The 18,181-nt window shown below is 42.2% G+C and overlaps 2 protein-coding genes across 3 annotated transcripts in view; both read right to left on the bottom strand.

The window, feature by feature from the left end:
- The window catches only part of HS2ST1 (heparan sulfate 2-O-sulfotransferase 1), a 121,807-nt gene that overhangs the window by 77,991 nt on the left and 25,635 nt on the right, over positions 1-18,181 (bottom strand). The gene's annotated exons all lie outside the window — the stretch shown is intronic.
- Positions 1,653-6,928, bottom strand: LOC133387862 (uncharacterized). Its single transcript, XM_061633565.1, has 2 exons — positions 4,909-6,928; positions 1,653-4,149 (listed from the first exon to the last, which is right to left on the bottom strand). The coding sequence occupies exons 1-2, from the start codon at positions 6,461-6,463 to the stop codon at positions 1,919-1,921; spliced, it is 3,786 nt and encodes a 1,261-aa protein (XP_061489549.1). The 5' UTR covers positions 6,464-6,928; the 3' UTR covers positions 1,653-1,918.

The following is an 18,181-nucleotide window of genomic DNA, read 5'->3' as shown; positions in this document are numbered from 1 at the left end:
TGTAAAATCTGTCTTGTCCATTAACTCTTTCTGTTCCCTTAAAGTTAAATTTTTCACCAACATCTTTGTTTTTTGATTGTTGATCTTAAATCCTGCTAACGGTCCAAATTCTTTTAATTTGTCCATCAATACATTAATTCCTTCCAAAGGGTTTTCTAATACAATTATCAAATCATCAGCAAATGCTCTCAATTTATATTCTTCTTTTTTTATCTTTAATCCCGAAATCCTTTTATCTTGCCTTATATCTCTAAGCAGCACTTCTAAGACCAGAATAAATAAAAGGGGAGATAATGGACATCCCTGTCTTGTACCCTTTTGTATTTCACATGAATCCGTTCATGAATCCATCATCATGTAATTTTTTGATGTTGTAAGCCGCCTTGAGCATGGCTCAGCTGTGGAAAGGCAGCATACAAATAAATGATGATGATAATGATGATGGTTACTTAAGAAACCTTGAGTGTATCAGCATACAATTATATGTATAATAATTCATGTTATGATGCATATAATGAATTGTTTGTATTTTTAGCAGAACCAAGGGTGGAGACTTGCTTCTCACTAAGATTAAGGAGTGAGGTGGAAATTAGAAAGTAAGCTGTGCAAATAAGGTCAATATCAAGATTTTTAGAAAATTCCATTCCTAGTAGGGAGACTAAACACTGGGATCCATGACACAGTTCCCAGAGGTAGGAGATTTGTGCTAATCAATCATATGGTGGGGGGCCTATGCCCTTTAAATGAAAAGTCTAAATAAATGAAGGGAAATATAGGGGGATATAGCCATCTACTCATTTGGGAGGAAGGGTGGGACAGAAATTAAATTTAAGTGAACAGCACTAGTCTGGTTGTATTCTACTTACACTTCACTGGAGACAGAAGTAACATCTATACTGCCTCTAAATTCTTCATAATACATTTCAAATTCTTTAGAGTAAATACAGTTTAATATGAAAACATCGCATCTCTAATTATTAGTATCAAAATTCATGCATCTTCAGCACAATGCATCTGGCCAACATTATTTACTATCAGATTCTAAAATACTTTTTAGCAGGGGTAGTCAAATGTTGCTGGACTGCAATTCCAATCAGTCACAGCCAGCATGGCCAATGGTCAGGGATGATAAGTTATAGTCCAGCAACATCTGGAGGGCACCGTGTTGGCTACTTGTGTTTTACAGGCTAAATTTGAATTCTACTTTCCTATCAGTTAGTGAAGCCTTGGTGAAAAATATGTCTAACAGGATTTAAAGATTTTTCTACTATATGTTATATGAGTTTCAGGATTATATAGAAAGCTGATATCTTGGATCTTGTTTCCACTTTCTACCTAGCATTGAGATACCTTAATTATTGCCCTTACACGATTTGTTTATGTGGTTTTCTCTTTCTCCTTTCTTTTTTGGCAGGTATGTATTCAAACTGTACCATTGGTCTCACCTGAAAGGTGATTTTCATAGGAAGGGGCCATCACTGTGGGTAACAGTTCCACCTATCGTGCGAAGGCAAGAATGTTTTTGAAGTCAAGACTAGGGACGTCATGCCCCTCCCACTCTCCAGTTCATTCGTAGCGAGTCTAAAAGAGATATCTAAAAATACAAGAACAAGGCCAACAGGCCCGCCAGGAAAATAACGTAATAGTCACATGCATAACAACATGACTCTAACCTAACTACATAACATAACAGAACTAAAAGTCTTGACTTCACTCTTACATTTAAATATAATATGGAAACAATAACATATAACCCATTGATAAAATCACTAGTCATCCTCCAACTGGGAGGGTCGTGATGGCCCCTTCCTATGAAAATCACCTTTCAGGTGAGACCAATGGTACATTTTCCATAGGAAGTGGGCCATCACTGTGGGATGTACCAAAGCAACCCATATAGGGAGGGACCACCCACATGTTAATCCTCATTAAGAACCTGTTGCAACACTCGTCTGCCAAAAGAAGCATCAGCAGAGGCATAACGATCAATTTTATAATGTCTTATAAACGAGTGTGGGGAAGACCAGACTGCGGCCCTACAAATATCGGCAACAGGAGCATTAGTAGCAAAAGCAGCCGAAGTGGCAGCTGACCTAGTAGAATGAGCTGTTATACTAGCAGGAACTGGCAGCTTCAGGGACTCATATGCTAAGGTAATGCATGCCCTTAACCAACGGGATAAGGTAGGATTGGATACTTTATGCCCCATAGACCCTGGATGAAAGGATACAAACAGAGACTCCGTTCGTCGAATCTCTTGGGTCCTAGACAGGTAGGTCTTGAGAGCCCTCCGGACATCCAACGAATGCCAAGCCTTCTCGAGAGGATGGGTAGGATTCGGGCAAAAGGAAGGCAAAACAATGTCCTGGTTGCAATGAAAAACTGAATCGACCTTGGGACGAAAGGAAGGGTCAGTCTTCAGCACAACAGAGTCCTTATGGAAGACGCAGAGGTGTCTAGCGGAAGACAATGCGCCCAACTCCGAAACGCGTCTGGCAGATGTGATTGCAATCAGAAACAGGACCTTGAAGGACAGAATACATAGGGGCACAGTTCTGATGGGTTCAAACGGAGGGCGTTGCAAAGCCTGCAGAACTTTCGGCAAACTCCATGAGGGGAACCGATGGACAACAGCCGGAGAGCGTAGGGCGACTCCCCTCAAAAAACGTTTGATGAACGGATGTGAGGAAATATGATCTCCAGGAGAGGACACTGAGAGAATGGATGACAGAGTAGACGCATGTCGACGTAGAGTGTTGGGTCGAAGTCCCATCATAAAGCCACTATGGAGAAATAGGAGCACCTGGTGCACATTGGCCTGGGATGGATCGTGGTGGTGGGACTGACACCACTTGGAGAAAGCCACCCAAGTATGTTGATAAATGCGAGTGGTAGATGGTCTTCTCGAGGCCAAAATAATATCAATCACAGCGTCAGACAGTCCAGCTGACCTCAAGTGTCTCCGTTCAAACGCCACGCTGTTAGATTGAGCCAAGTAGGGTCCTGGTGCAGTACTGGACCCTGGGATAAGAGGTCTGGCGTTACTGGAAGTGTCCAAGGGTCCATCATTGACATTGCCAGAAGATCTGAGAACCACGGACGGCGTGGCCAAAATGGTGCTATCAGAACCAGCTGTGCCCTTTCGGTTCGCGGCTTCCTCAAGGTTTTGGCTAACAATGGTATGGGAGGAAAGGCGTACAATAGACCGTCTGGCCACGGTGTTGTCAGAGCATCCACTGCTTCTGCTGTTGAGTCCAGGTATCGGGCAAAGTACCTGGGAAGCTGGCAATTGTGACTGGAAGCAAACAGGTCGACTGAGAGGGCGCCGAACCGACACTGGAGACGATGGAAAATGGCTGGATGAAGTTTCCATTCTCCCGGGAAGACCTGTTGTCTGCTGAGCCAGTCTGCTGTCACATTCAAAATCCCTTTGAGGTGCTCTGCTTTCAGGGATTGTAGATGTTGTTCTGCCCAGACAAAGATGAGGGAGGCTAAGTCCTGCAGAGGACGAGACCTGGTGCCCCCTTGTCTGTTCAAATGTGATTTTACACACGTGTTGTCTGTTCGAATGAGCACATGATGCAAAGGGAACAGAGACTGAAAATGACATAGAGCCAAGTGGACAGCCTTTAGTTCCAGCCAGTTGATGCTTCGAGCTCGCTCTGCGTTGGGCCAAACCCCCTGAACATACTGGGAGTTGCAGTGGGCTCCCCAACCTATGAGGCTGGCGTCTGTGGTCACGACGGTTCTGCGGGGTTCTCTGAACGACGTGCCCTTGGAGAGGTGTTGAACCTTGGTCCACCAGCGGAAGGAGAGGCGCAGAGCGGGGCTCAAACGAACTTTGCGATGGTTGGAGCTGGCAATGTCTTTTTGAAAAGGCAACAGAGTCCACTGAAGGGGCCGAGTGTGAGCTCGAGCCCAGGGTACAATGTGGATTGTGGAGATAAACATCCCGAGCGCTCTGGCGAGAAGCATGACGTCTGCGGATGTTTGTTGCATCAGGGACCTTGCGATGCTTGTGATGGCAGTGATGCGATCTGGAGACAGGAAGACCATTGCCTGCAGGGTGTCCAACATTGCCCCAAGATGTAGTAGGCGTTGGGTTGGTTGGAGATGGCTTTTGTCGAAGTTGACCAGCCAGCCGTAGGTCTGCAAAACATTGAGGGTGATCATTAAATGATGATGAGCCAGCTCTTCAGATTTGGCCCGTATAAGCAGATCGTCCAAATATGGGTAGATATGAACCCCTTGGGTCCGAAGGTAAGCCACTAGGATGAGTAGCACCTTGGAAAATACTCTTGGAGCAGAGGAGAGGCCAAATGGCATCGCTCTGTATTGAAAATGTTGGTGGCCAAAGGCAAACCGAAGAAACTTTCTGTGGGCTATGCAAATGGGTACATGGAGATATGCTTCCTTAAGGTCGATAGAAGCCAGGAAGTCTCCTTCATGCAGACTCTCGGTAATGGAATGGAGAGATTCCATTTTGAACCTGCGGTATGTTACAAAACGGTTGACAAACTTGAGGTCCAATACCGCCCTCCAAGATAAATCTCGTTTTGGCACAGCAAATAGGAGGGAGTACACCCCTTCCGATCTCTCAGTTGTGGGAACTGGCTCTATTGCCGCTATGTGCAAGAGGTGATGTATAGCTGTCTGCATGATGTTGTGCCTGGCTGGTGCCCTTGGGCAAGGAGATGGGTGGAATCTGTCTGACGGGGTTGCCCAGAACTCTATGGTATAGCCATAAGTGAAGAGGTCCCTGATCCAGGGGACCGTAGTAAGGCGCAGCCATCGATCTCCAAAATTAAGTAATCTGCCACCTATGGGGATGGCGTTAATACTACTTGTGTAGGCGAGGACCTCCCCTATATGAGGACGATGAGTTGCCCCTGCGCCCTTGGTACTGACCTCTGCCCTGGGGGCGTCGGTTCCAGGAGCCCCTGAATGCGTTGGAATCATAGGGTCTGAAATCGCGGCCTCGTCCTCCTGGTCGCGTTCCTCGAAAGGGCTGGTTAGAACGAAAGGAGGGAAATCGCCTGAGGGGCCTGTGGTCGATGTTCTTGATTGTGGCTAGAACCGGTTTGTGGGCGTCTTTTGGATCAACCAGAACTGCCTTTAGAGCTTCCTCACCGAAGAGTAGAGATCCGGAGTAAGGAGCCTTGGACAGGTTCAATCTAGCCGCTGAATCAGCTTGCCAGTGGCGAAGCCAGAGGGTGCGACGAGCGACTATTTGAGTCGTCATGGCTCGTGCCCCTAATTGGGTGGCATCGGCCACAAAGGCTGCTGTCTTACGTAACTTCAATAGTGCTCTTTTGAAGGCGACAGGATCAGGGTTATCGTCCTCTAGAAGGTCATCCAGCCACATCATAGATGCTCTGGAGAAGATGGAGGCTGAGGCAGAGGCACGCATGGCTAGGGCAGTGGCCTCGTGGTTCTTGCGGAGGGCGAAGTCTATTCGACGTTCAGTAGTATCTTTTAGGTGGGATTCCCCTTCCCTGGGCAAGATAGATCGTGAAACGAGGCGAGCGATCGGTTCATCTATGCCAGGGACATCTAACTTGGTGGCGAAGTCTGGGGCTAGGGCGTAAAGTCTGTCAGCCATGTTCTTGAAGCGTCGAGCTTTGAGCGGGTGGGCCCATTCTTCGGAAGCTAATTTGGCAATTGGGTCCGGCACCGGGATGTAGTGTTCAGTAGGTGCAGGGGATTTGAGGACCTTGGCCCCTTTGAGAGTTGGAGCGGACGAAGTTGAGGGCGCAGTCTGGAGACCAAGGGTATGAAGTACCCTACGTGCGAGCGGTTGGTAATCTGAGGTATTGAACAAGCGATACGATGTATCCTCCTCATGATCTGAATAGTCGCTCCAGTCGTCTCCTTCAACATGGTCAGTGAAAGTTAACTCCTCCGCATACGAGGCTTCGTCCGTACATCTGCCTCTGGCTAAATCGAAGGGATCTGGCGAGCAGGAAGGATGAGCAGCATGGAACGCGCGTTGGTCCATGTTGAGTGGGGGTCTGGCAGGAACCTGTGGTAGTGACTGCATTTGTGTGAAATAAGCCAGCATGGCTTGGAGTTGGGAGAGGAAATCAGGAGACAGCTGCAGACCAGATGTGTGAGATGTATGTGCCTGGTGGGCTATTGGAACAGATGTCTGAGGCGGTAAGCCAGAGGTAGGTTCGTTAGGCGAACCGTGAGGGGGAAAGCCAACAAACTCTTCCTCGTCAGAGGCAGTAGCAGGAGAATGGAAAATATCACTTATGTGTGTCTGTGCTGTGGTGGTTGTTGGCACAGAGACATAACGAGGGCGCTTTGGTTTACTATGGCTGGAAAGATGTTTTGTCTTAGCCAGTGCTTTGGCATGTCTGGTCTTAGACGTGTTAGTATGTTGTGGCTTGGCTGATTGTGGCATGTCTGGCTGATCTGGCACCATGTGTGTTGATGGTGACATGCCTGGCTGTTCTGCCATCTTATATGAACCTGGGTGCAGTACACTGCCACGGAGGGGGCAGGATGTAAAGACCCGAACTGGCACAGCGTACTACCACGGAGGGGGTAGGATACACTGGCAGATGGCGAATGCACTGCCACAGAGGGGGCAGAATGCACAGAGGTATCAACGTTAATATAATATAGGCTGTTTTAGAGTTGGCACACTCAGATTAGTGCTGTAGGCTGGGTTTTTGGCTTGTTCACGGCCCCATAGGGGGCAGGATATGTAATGTAAATCAGATTTAGTACAAGTCAGCCACTGATATTAAAGCTCCAGCCTTGATAATGTAATCCAGCCACTAGGATTAAAGCTCCAGCCTTGATAATGTAATCCAGCCACTAGGATTAAAACTCCAGCCTTGATAATGTAATCCAGCCACTAGGATTAAAGCTCCAGCCTTGATAATACAATCCAGCCCACTAGGATTGGAGCTCCAGCCTTAATAATACAATTCAGCCACTAAGATTACAGCCACAGTAAAAATGTGTGTAAATCAGCCTTGTGTAAATTTGTCAGCAGCACATATACACAAACACACAGATAGATAGCCTGCAGGGGAGGTATCCGATGCTTAAAAAATGGTAACGAAAAAGGCGGGAATTTTGAATTTCAAAAAATGGCGCCCAGAAAAACGGGCGGGGAAAAAAAAAAAAACGATCAAAAGGGGGCTGAGGAAGAAGGAGCAATGGCGGCCGTCGGAAGCGAACTGGGAGAAGGGCTGCCCAGCACGGACTCGCCGAAAACCGCAGTAGCGGCTCTGGAAAAACTCTGGAAGGGCAGGTAGAGGCAAAAAACGGCAGCCGCCGCAGAGAGAGCCGCAATAGCGGTCTGTAAAGCCCTTCGCAGTGGGATTTAAGCCACGTAGCGAGGGCGATCTGCGGTAAGGAGTAAGAGCGGGAGCCGCAGCTGCAAGCTCCCGCTGAGATCGGATCAGCCGCAGCCGCGGCAACGATCGGGGGGGGGAAGGAGGGTGGATTCCCCTTCCCTCACAAGCGATCAAGAGATCGGATCAGCCGCAGCCGTGGTAACGATGGGGGGGGAGGGAGGGGGATTCCCCTTCCCTCACAAGCGATCAAAAGCGATCAAAAAGAGAACCGCAGCCGCGGTCACTGAGGGAGCCCCCTGGCTACGGATACGACAGAGCCGGGGGGGGGGAGGGGGCTTGAAACTGCCAAAACAAAGAGAGCCGCAGCCGCGGTCTCAGAGGGAGCCCCCAGTCAAGGAAATAAAAGAAATTAAATAGCCTTGAGGAAAGGGGGAAGAGAGCCGCAGCCGCGGTCTCTGAGGGGATCCTCAGTAGGCTAGACACAAAAAAAGGAAAAAAGGTTTTAAAGAGAGATAGACTTAGCTAAATGCTACGTGAAATTCCAATCTTGTTCGTACGAAGGCAAGAATGAACTGGAGAGTGGGAGGGGCATGACGTCCCTAGTCTTGACTTCAAAAACATTCTTGCCTTCGCACGATAGGTGGAACTGTTACCCACAGTGATGGCCCACTTCCTATGGAAAATCTGCTCGCTACACTGGATACTAATCCAGTCGCTACCACTAGATACACAGGATACTAATCAACTACACTGCATACCAATACATAACTAATCTATCTACAGAAATTACCTGTCTTTATTATGAAGTATCAAACTGTTGGGTAACCAAACACAGATTCATAGAATCACAGAATGGTAAAGTTGGAAGGGGCCTATAAGGCCATCAAATCCAACCCCCTGCTCAGTCAGCAAGGTTAGGTTAACTTAATGTAACATATACACTATAAACATCAGTGCCATCCAATGTGTTGTGGCTAAACACTCAGCTTCATCAACCTAAGTAAGCAGATTGTCTCACTCCAGATTAGAACTTTAATTTCACCTACTCTGCTTCCAAATACCTTTCTGCAGGCAGAGTACAGCAACAGGCAGACAGAAATCAATATCCTGACACTGTTGCAGGCTTCTCCCCCAAGCACAGGCCTGTAATTCCTGCTGACTTCAGATAACCATCTCCAACAGTGTTAAACTCTAGGGTCCTTCAGTACCAGTCTTTTGACTTACTTCTACAGGTGACTGTGCAAAGTGTAAGGCACTTTTAAGCAATATAGGAAGCAAACCTTAGTGCGTATTAATAGGACATAAAGCTGGCCTCATGGATTGAGAGAAGCAAGAGCTCCGAAGGCATGCTAATGCACCTGATCTATTTGCCAGCTACCAACACAAGGATGCACCAATATTTGGTCACTAATTAGGTCTGAGAGAACAAAACCATCTTCCCAACGAGCACTAGTAAAATAATACAGGCATACCCCGCTTAACATTGCTTCACTTAACGTTGCCTCGCTATAACGTACATGCTCCATACGTCCCCATACCCCGCTTAACGTTCACGCACTTCGCAATAACGTACATTTTATTGGCATGACGCCGCTGCCATTTAGTGGTGATTGCGTGCAGTACAAGTGAAGACAATTGCTTCACTTAAAGTAGATTTTCACTTAAAGTATACTCTCCGGTCCCATTGCAAACATTAAAGCGGGGTATGCCTGTAAGTGGTCTGTATTCTTCACCTCTATTTTACACATGAAACTCCACTGGCACCCTGTTTGCACTCTGCACTCAAGGCCAGTCTGAACTTAGGATACTTACCCAGATTCACTCACAGCCCTCATCTTTGTTTCTTAAGACCACCATATCCATTCTGTGGCAGGAAACTTTCATAATTATACCTCTAGCTGTTCATCATACGCAACACTGAATTGAGATCCCATCCCTCTTCCAGACTTGTCTCAGACCTAGTTCACCTTTTGGTTCAAGCAATCTCTCCTCATAGAAAGTGCTTACATTTTCTCCTCAAGGAAACATGTTGTTCAACTTTCTTTGGATCTCCCCTAGGACTGATTGTTCAAAATGTAGGTAACTCATTTACTTGCCTCTTCAACATGTTTGTTGTCTTTGGGTTAGGTCAGGACCCTTAAAAGACATGAAGCTTTAAATGCTACACTGTTGTCATTTTTCTACATTTAAACATTTTGAGGGAGCTCTAAGGAACCCAGGTTGCTTATTTGTATTCAAGTAACACCCCCCCCCTCAACACAAGGATTTCTGCTTCTGCAAAGGAACTAGCTCCTCCGTGCCCTCCCCATATCTGCTCTGGCGGGTTGGGGAAACCCCTACCACAGATTTAGGAGTGCGCAGGGGAATCCTTGCTTAGCACTACATTGGATACAACTCCATACCCAGGGCTCAAGGGTGACTTACGAAGGTTGCCTACCTTCAGTCCCCCCGTTATAGCCTTTTTCCTGGATGTTTCTAGATTGCAGGAGGCATCCTTGCTAATTAGAAGTCCAAGGCACACCAGCCACTCAAGAATTTGTACCTAGCTGCTCTGAGAACCTTTGTCTTCCTGATCGCAAACCCTTGGGTTATGGTGAAAATCAAGGAACACTCTTTTCTCTCCTTCCTTTGGGACAAATAGTTATTAGCTTTTCAATGACAAATTGACAAAAATGTAGAATTTAAAGCTTTATGTCCCTCAAGGGTCCTGACTAACCTGAAGACAACAACAAACATGGTAAAGAGGCAAGCAAAGGAGTTATCTACATTTTGAGCAATCTGTCCTAAGGGAGATCCCCAGAAAGGATATATATATATCTCCCCCCTTCCTTTGGGACACAAAGTTATTAGCACTTTAGCTTTTCTTTTTCTGTCCATTTTCTGTATTTCCCAGATCTCACTGTCCTCTCTTGTCTTCACATAGTCTAAATCCATGCCATTTGTGCCTGAGCTTCTCCGATATGTTTTGGCCTTCACTGCCACTCCTCACTTCCTGTACAGCAACAGTAAAATCCCCCAACTTAGTCTATATCTCTATCATAGAAACAAGGAAAAGTATACACTTTTGGTCCATGTAGGGTAAGGTTTATTAAGCTTGTGTACAATCTTTACTTGAAACAACCAATTCAGTCTCTGCAATTGTCATTTTGCAATTTAAGCTGAACAACTATTTTGCTCTCTGAGATGGTACTTGCAACAAATAATTAAAAAATAATAATTCAAACTGGGACTCAACAGATCTTGTTAAGTCCCCAAGTAGTAAGAGTCGAATAAAGCTTCCACACAACATCCCACAACTCTGGGTCCAAGATCTCAAAATACCATGCCTCCACAAGTACTAAAATGTTACAGGAGAGACATGGATGCCATAAAAAGTTCGTTTTAATATGAAACATGGAACATCACATTAAGTTCCCTATCCAAGCACCAAAAGTGGCAGACAATGAAGGGTAATATGTTGCATAATGTGCTTTGCAGTACTAAAGATTACTGGGAGAAAAGGAAGAGATGCAGTGTCACTGCTTTATTATTAGCTGTAAAATATAATTTCAATGTGAATCTGAGTTATAGTAAGCAAAAAATCAAAACAATAGAGTTCTAATAGCCAGGTTAACATGATATTTGTTGTTTCTTCTTTTTCTTTAAATAATTTTATTAATTTTCAGAAAAATAAATCATACATCCATTGAGAGTAAGGGGTAAACAACATATATGTAAAATTTTATTTTATTTGTTTTTTCTAAACGGCACAGCTAGTACTATTCTTCCTTTCATCTCCCAACCACCACCGGCACACATGAACACAATCCACTTACAAGTAGTGAATCACTTTTACCACTGCACTTCTGTTGAGGAAGAGAGAATGGCAGGCTTTATTCAGAGACTCATTTCTGACACACTGTGAATGTCTAAAACAAAGTATTACAACTTTCTCTTAACTTTTAATCCTCGCAAGTTGCTCTTGAAAATGTGATAGCTATCTTAAAAACTACTCCTAACTTTCAATTTGTTACTGAATGTGTTGATTGTTTAAGTATCTGAGTCATAACTAGTACCCTATACTGTATTACTGCAATTGATGATGAGGAAACATATCCAATGTTTTAAAAGTCCTAATTGTGAACAATCTGATTTTTATACAGCTTGTGCTATTGTACAGTAACCACTGTCACTGGGCCTTCAGCACTTACACAATTCATACAGTGACCATTATTAATCTCCAATTTTACTTGCATGTAAAATTTGTTCTTTGGATTAAAGTCCTAGTCTCCCTTCTGCCTCAAAGGGCTCCTGGCACAGGGAGGCATCCGTGCTGCCACTTATCTTGGACCACAGCCTGCTGAACATTAGTGGCAGGGAATTCAATTTTGTGCTTAATTTGCTGATTTTTGCAGTTCCCTCCTCAAGTCAAGTCTCAGGAAGCAGACTGGAACAGTAGTCAGCAACAGTGCCATTGATTCTTATTTGCACCATTGATGGATAATTGAGACAAACCATTAATCTAGTTTCATTCCCTAGTCAATCAGTAAAATGCTTGCTATGAGGGAGCATGAAAACATACACTTCATTTCAACCCCTCCTTTCCCCCTATTATGTTACATAGGGAAGTCATTATTGCAATGTCACCCTTAAGACCTTATGTCTTAAAATGCATGCATTTTCTCCTTTTACCATAGAATCCGTTCCTGCTTACTTATCTGCAAAACCAGTCTTGGTAAGAGATTAATCTCATACCTAGAGAGACAGCCATCTGGTTCTGTAGAGTGTAACATATTTTAGTAATTTTTAAAGTTACAAACTATTTCATTTTTCTGCCTAGCTTATCTAGATTAATGTTATTTCACTTCATAACAGTTTGAGACTATACGAAGTTGTTAGCTGTCCACCGAATAATCACCATCTATAATTGGCTTCACTGAGACTACATGAAAGCGACAAGACAGACAATAGATCAGTTTCACTCACCAGAATTTAGGATACAAGCTTCAGAGAAGGAAAAGCTACTCCGCAGAAGTTTTCTATCACTCATTTTTAAAACATGGAAAATAATCGCAAATCGTGAGATGTACTTGGATGTTAATCATTCAAGAACTTGAAACTGTTTGATCTAATGCTATGATGGTGCTACAAGAATGAGCTCTAAACTTTAGAGCAGGTATGTGTGTCATCCAGATGCTGCTGGACTCCTATCAATCCCAGTCAGCATGGTCAATGATCAAGCATGATGGCAGTTGTAATCCAGCAATACTGAGGTACACAGGTTCCCCACCCCTACATTCTAAACAAAGGTTAGGTGCTCAGTCAAGCTAATTTGACAATCTGAGATACTGCCCCTATGCAACAGGTTTGGGACATCGGTGGCCAAAATAGAGAGCAAGGTGGGCACTGCCATTGGCATGGTTTGGATGATAATTCCTAGGCTTCACAAACCATGTTTTATGAAGCCAGGAATAAATGTTGGGACTCAGTATTTCACCCTCCATGCACCAACTTCAGTCCCAAAGTTCCCCAACAGGCCTGAACTCTGGAACTTTGGCTTATTTTACTGTTTGTTGACTAATAATAAACCAAAGTTCCCCAGTTCAGACATAACAGAGAACTCTGGCCTAATATAAACCAGGATCTTCATACTGAAGCCTATTTGCAGTGGGAGGAAGGGAAAAAGTAAGAAACTTGAAGCTAAGAATGAACATCCAAACCAGGCCACTGTATGTTACAATATATTCAAATATAGGACCTATGAAATAAAGTCTTGTGGCACCTTGAAGACTAACAAATTTGTGATTGTGTAAACATTTGTGGACTACAGTATTATGAATTCATTGTGCTATACTCACATGCATAGTGTCTTAGTGCCGCCCCAAAATCTGGCCTCTGTTTTGCCTAACAAACCTGGTAGTATACTTGATACTCCAGATTGCATAAGTATATCATATCCTTCATAGACTGAAATTTAAAATAATTTGTATTATTGCACTTCCAGATTTTTGGGGTGTTCGAGAAAAGAAGAAAAACAGCTGAAATATTTCAAATTACTAAAAAGAGCAAAACTCAGACTAGGTTTCTTACGAGAACACATTTTACCATTCATTTCCCAATGCTAGAAAATCAAGCTGTGCCTGGTTTTCCACAGTCTGAACAGCCAATGGATTTATTATTTTAATTACATGTACATCCCCTATCCTCGAAGAAGCTCAAGGCAGCGTACATGGTTTTGCTCACCACCACCACCAATTTGTATCCTCACAACTATTCTGTTAGGTACGTTAGGCTGAGAGATCGTAATGGGCCCAAGGTCATATAACAACACACACACAAACAACACAAACTTTGTTATAAACAAAGGTGTCCAAAGATAAAATCATGGAAAACACACATGCACAAGTAGCTAAGATCTTGACCTGAAAAAACAAACATGCATTTTTGGTAAACAGCACAACCACTTCTAAAATATGAAATACCAAGGTATTTGTAGAATCTCATTTTCATAAATTGGTATACCTATTTAAAACCATTTTTAACCTATTCCAAAACCAGAAGCAACCAAGAAGGTATAGTTTTATCAAGGCTTTCTTTCTGCATCACCTTCAGCTTTTCTTAAGCTTCCAATCTTGATTTAAAGATGGCAGCTACTGGTTTGGATCCCTGTGAACAGATGTGCCTTTGAGTCAGCCAGGGCTCCACCTGACCCTGACCCAGATGTCCTGCACCAACCATGATAGATCATTCCAAATGCAAGTCATCTTTCATGCAATGTTTGCACCAAATTTTTACCTGGATTTGCCTCTGGGTCAACATAAGCATGGAAGGAGTCAGATGCTGGATTCGTTCTGTGAAGGCCTGGTAAAAACCCAGAAAAATTCAGAAAAAAACCGTCCCTTCCCCGTTTTTTTCTGAAGCTGTTTTTGGTTGTTTTCCAAAAAATTGGAAAAATTGGAAAAAATGAAGAAAAAATGGATTATGGAATGTTTCATTTTAACATGATGAATAAAATGTTTCATTGAATCTTGGTGTATCCCCCTTTTTCTCATTTTTTATGGGAATGGATGCTTTATGTTTACTTGGCACGGTGGAGGACTAGTGGAGACATAAATAATTTTCTTGGTTATTAATGTTGATGGTTTCTTCTGCTTTGTTTTAAATTGTTTTTTGCCTGCTCCTCATAAACAGGCAAAACAAAATAGGTTCCTTACAGTTCAGGTGTTGCTTACAGTTCAGGATCTTGTAGATCCATTTGTTACAAAAAAAGTAAAAAAAATTAAAAAGTAAATTCAATTTGTAATAATTGTTTGAATAAAATATACTTTAATATACCAAGTGTGATAACTTTATGCCAAACCAACTTGTACAAAATTTTATGTTCTTGAAGTAACAAAGAGACTTTCAATCTGTAAAAAGTACTAATATAGCATTTTTTCATTTCCATTTTTTTCTGAAAAAAACTTGGAAAAAACTGTTTTTTTCCATGGCTTCAAAAATTTCTGGAAATTTTACATCTCTAATCCCATGTGACCTACAGAGTCTGGCATTTGCAGTTATCAGTGCATCTGAAGTGTAGGAAGGAACCACAAAGTGTCAGAAGATGACCTCCTTCATAGTGTATTTGAACCTAAACTTCAAAATATGGTAAAAGCAGGTCCAGGCTAGATTTAAGTGTTGCTTACATATTCACACACTTTATATGAAATATAAACTATACTACCTTTCACACTAAACACATGCACACTGCCAGAATTGTTGTATGTTTATTCAAATAAGGTTCATGTAAGTTCAATAAAAAGAAAAGCCACTCTAATTCAGTCTACATAAAGCTCAGAGAGCTAGGAGTGGGAAGAGAGTTTGAACTTAGATGCCATTAAGCATTTTCCTGAGTGAAAGCTTCCCAGACCTAAATGATCATGCACCCCATGGTTGCAAGTAAATATTCAATAGATTGTTTCATGGGAGGATGATAAAGCGACAAGACAGTGAGTTGTTTTACCATGGTAAAACATAGTGGCTCCCGAACTATGGAATGGCCTCCCTGATGAGGTGCGCCTGGCGCCGACGCTGCTATCTTTTCGGCGCCAGGTGAAAACCTTTTTATACTCCCAGGCATTTTAAAGTGTATTTTACAGTATTTTAGCATTATTCTGTATTTTTGACGTTGTTTGGTTTTTGTATTGTTTGTCTGTTTTTGGTTTTTGATTCATTGTATTTATTGTATTTATTGTATTTATATATTGTACTTGTTTTTATTTTATGTACACCGCCCAGAGAGCCTTCGGGCTTAGGGCGGTATATAAATTAAATTAAATAAATAAAATTAAATAAATTTTAAAATTCAACACAGATCATTTTCTTCCATTTAAATATAAATGCAGAGCAAAGCATCTGCTTCAGTGATTGACACACACTTAATCTAAAACTACCATGAAGTTTTCCAACTCAGAATGTGACTCAGTCAACTACTGCACAGAAATCACTTCAAAAGCATGACTAAAGATGTGTTCCACCTAGTTATGATCGTCAAAATGCTTGTGTAGAAAGTTAGTTTCCTACTGGGAGGAAGGGCAGGATATAAATTTAATAAATAAATAAGAGTGTTGAGAACTAAATAACTAGGCTATGATCTACAACTCAGTTATGCCAATGTTGTACACAACCCATATAGTACTTCTAACGAAGTATACTGCTGTCTAACCTGAAACGTAATTTTGACTTATTTTAAGCCTCTATATCAAGGAAAATAGTTATGATGGTAATAATGCCCAAGTTTATCCAGACAGCTGTCACTGCAAGATCCTTGCAGGAGGGGCATGATAGCTCTAATTCACCCTTAGATTTCCATCTTGAATCAATTCATAAGGCAATGTGACATTCAAGTTTATCTAAAATGAAATCCTGTTGCTGGCAAACATTTAAACAGAACTGATGGCTTCTAACACACACAAGCAGTATTAATTGAAAATAATCTAGAAACTATAGATGCCATTTAGGAATCCTGCACAAAGCCACCATTGAACACATCTCATAGATGGTATTCAATTTCAACATCTATATTCATTTTGGCAAAATGCATTTGCAAAAGAGAGAACAGGATCGACATCTTATTTTCTCATTAATACATTTGTATCCTGCCCTTCTAAAAGGAGTTCAGAGCAGCACATATGAAGTGCTCATTTTATCTTCATAATCACACTGAGGTAAGTTAGGCAGTGAAAGATGAAGATGACAAGCAAGCTTCACTGAGCAAGAATTTGAATTTCCATTGTTTTTGTCACAACAATGACTTTCATCTGCTGAAATGGTTTTTTTTTGTTTTTTTTTAAAGACATAAATGTCACCAAGACAAAATAAGAAATGCACTCTGGCCAAGCTTTCACAATTTTCACTTTTGAAAGGATTTTAATTCTAAGAGTTCATACTGATCTTGCTCAGTGATTCTCAGAGTAAGTATAACCATTGGTTTCAGTTAACTATATAATTAAAAGTAATTTCCATTTATCACTACTTTTCCCAGAACTAAGAGTAACTTTTCAGAATTCAGTGCTGACAAACAGAACATCAGAAAGAAATGGAACTAAAGGTTAACAAGAACATAAATATAAGGACCATTTAGTTCAGTGCTAACTTCTAGATTTTCTTTGAGAAGAATGAACAAGTAAGCTAGAATTCTAAATGCAAATCAATAAAAATTCTCTTTCTAAGCCTACACACAACAGTCTGAGGCTTCTCAAGACTTCTTGAAAACAAAAAAGATGTGTGACACACATACACACCAGAAAGACTGGGCACTGCTATTCCCTGTAGAAAGCAATGAAAGGGACCAGGAAAATGTCAATTTTGTTCTGTAGAAATGGCAAGGGGAAAGGAGGAACATAAAGTAATATAACATTTAAAACATCTGAAAATGTTTGTGTTTAGGATTACACATTAGAGTCCTAGCTCTCCAGACATACCACCTTCTCCCATTATAGCTTATAATGCTGTCAGACAATGGGAATGAATCCAACTAAATCACTGCACATGCAGAATGACTTCCATGAGCACAACAAAACACTCACTCCCTCTCGTCCTCCTGCAGCACCCCCAAATCTGCTCCAGAGCAGATTGGGGGTGTGGGGGGGAATAGAGGGAGGTCAAGTTTAATTGTGTTCACAGAAGTCATTCTGTGCATGCAACGATTTAGCTGGATATAACCCTATATCACAAATTCAGGACTATGTATCTAGAGTCTTTCACTCATGAAAGTAGTGTTAAATATATATTCAATTTTTACCTCTGTTTTCACTGCTTGAATAAGCAAATCTTTAAAAATTAGAGCACAGGTAAAGCATCTGTCAGCAACCCTACTGTTTTAACTTGTCAAGAATATGATCTTGCTCTGAAGTATTAAGAGGCTATTTTTATTTCATTTATTAATCTCTTCCTTAAGCATTTTACAATACATTAAAAACACAGAACTGCATATATAAAAATGATTAAAAAATAAAAAATATAACAGCTTTAGCACTGCACCCCACCAACACATACAAAAACAATTACAACCCAATACAGATACCAACTGGAATAAAAATCTCCACTTCAAAGGCTTGTTGAAAGAGGAAAGTCTTCAACAGGCAGCAAAAGGGCAATAGAGAAGGGACCTGTCTGATATATAACAGGAGGGAGTTTCAAAAGGCAGATGTTGCCAAGATTTTATTCTGATACTGTGCAGAACGGACCTCTTCATAGGAGAGTATCTACAGACTGCCCTCTCCTGCAGAACACAGTGATCAATTAGGTATGTAGGGGAAAAGACTGTCTTCCAGGTTTCCTGGTCCCAAGGTATATAGAGCTTCATACACCAGTACCTGCACCTTGAACTTAGCATGGTAGCAAATTGG

Source organism: Rhineura floridana, chromosome 6, assembly GCF_030035675.1.
Source record: "Rhineura floridana isolate rRhiFlo1 chromosome 6, rRhiFlo1.hap2, whole genome shotgun sequence".
Classification (NCBI taxonomy): Eukaryota; Metazoa; Chordata; class Lepidosauria; order Squamata; family Rhineuridae; genus Rhineura; species Rhineura floridana.
The sequence above is the reverse complement of the archived record's forward strand: the minus strand, read 5'-3'. Positions and strand labels throughout refer to the sequence as shown.

What these genes read in the sequence shown, in the direction of transcription:
- LOC133387862 (XM_061633565.1), bottom strand. Translation starts at nt 6,463, where the DNA reads ATGGCAGAACAGCCAGGCATGTCACCATCAACACACATGGTGCCAGAT. An exon ending in CCGACGCCCCCAGGGCAGAG is followed by an intron (nt 4,150 to 4,908) that starts GTCAGTACCAAG and finishes AATGTTTTGCAG; the next exon opens with ACCTACGGCTGGCTGGTCAA.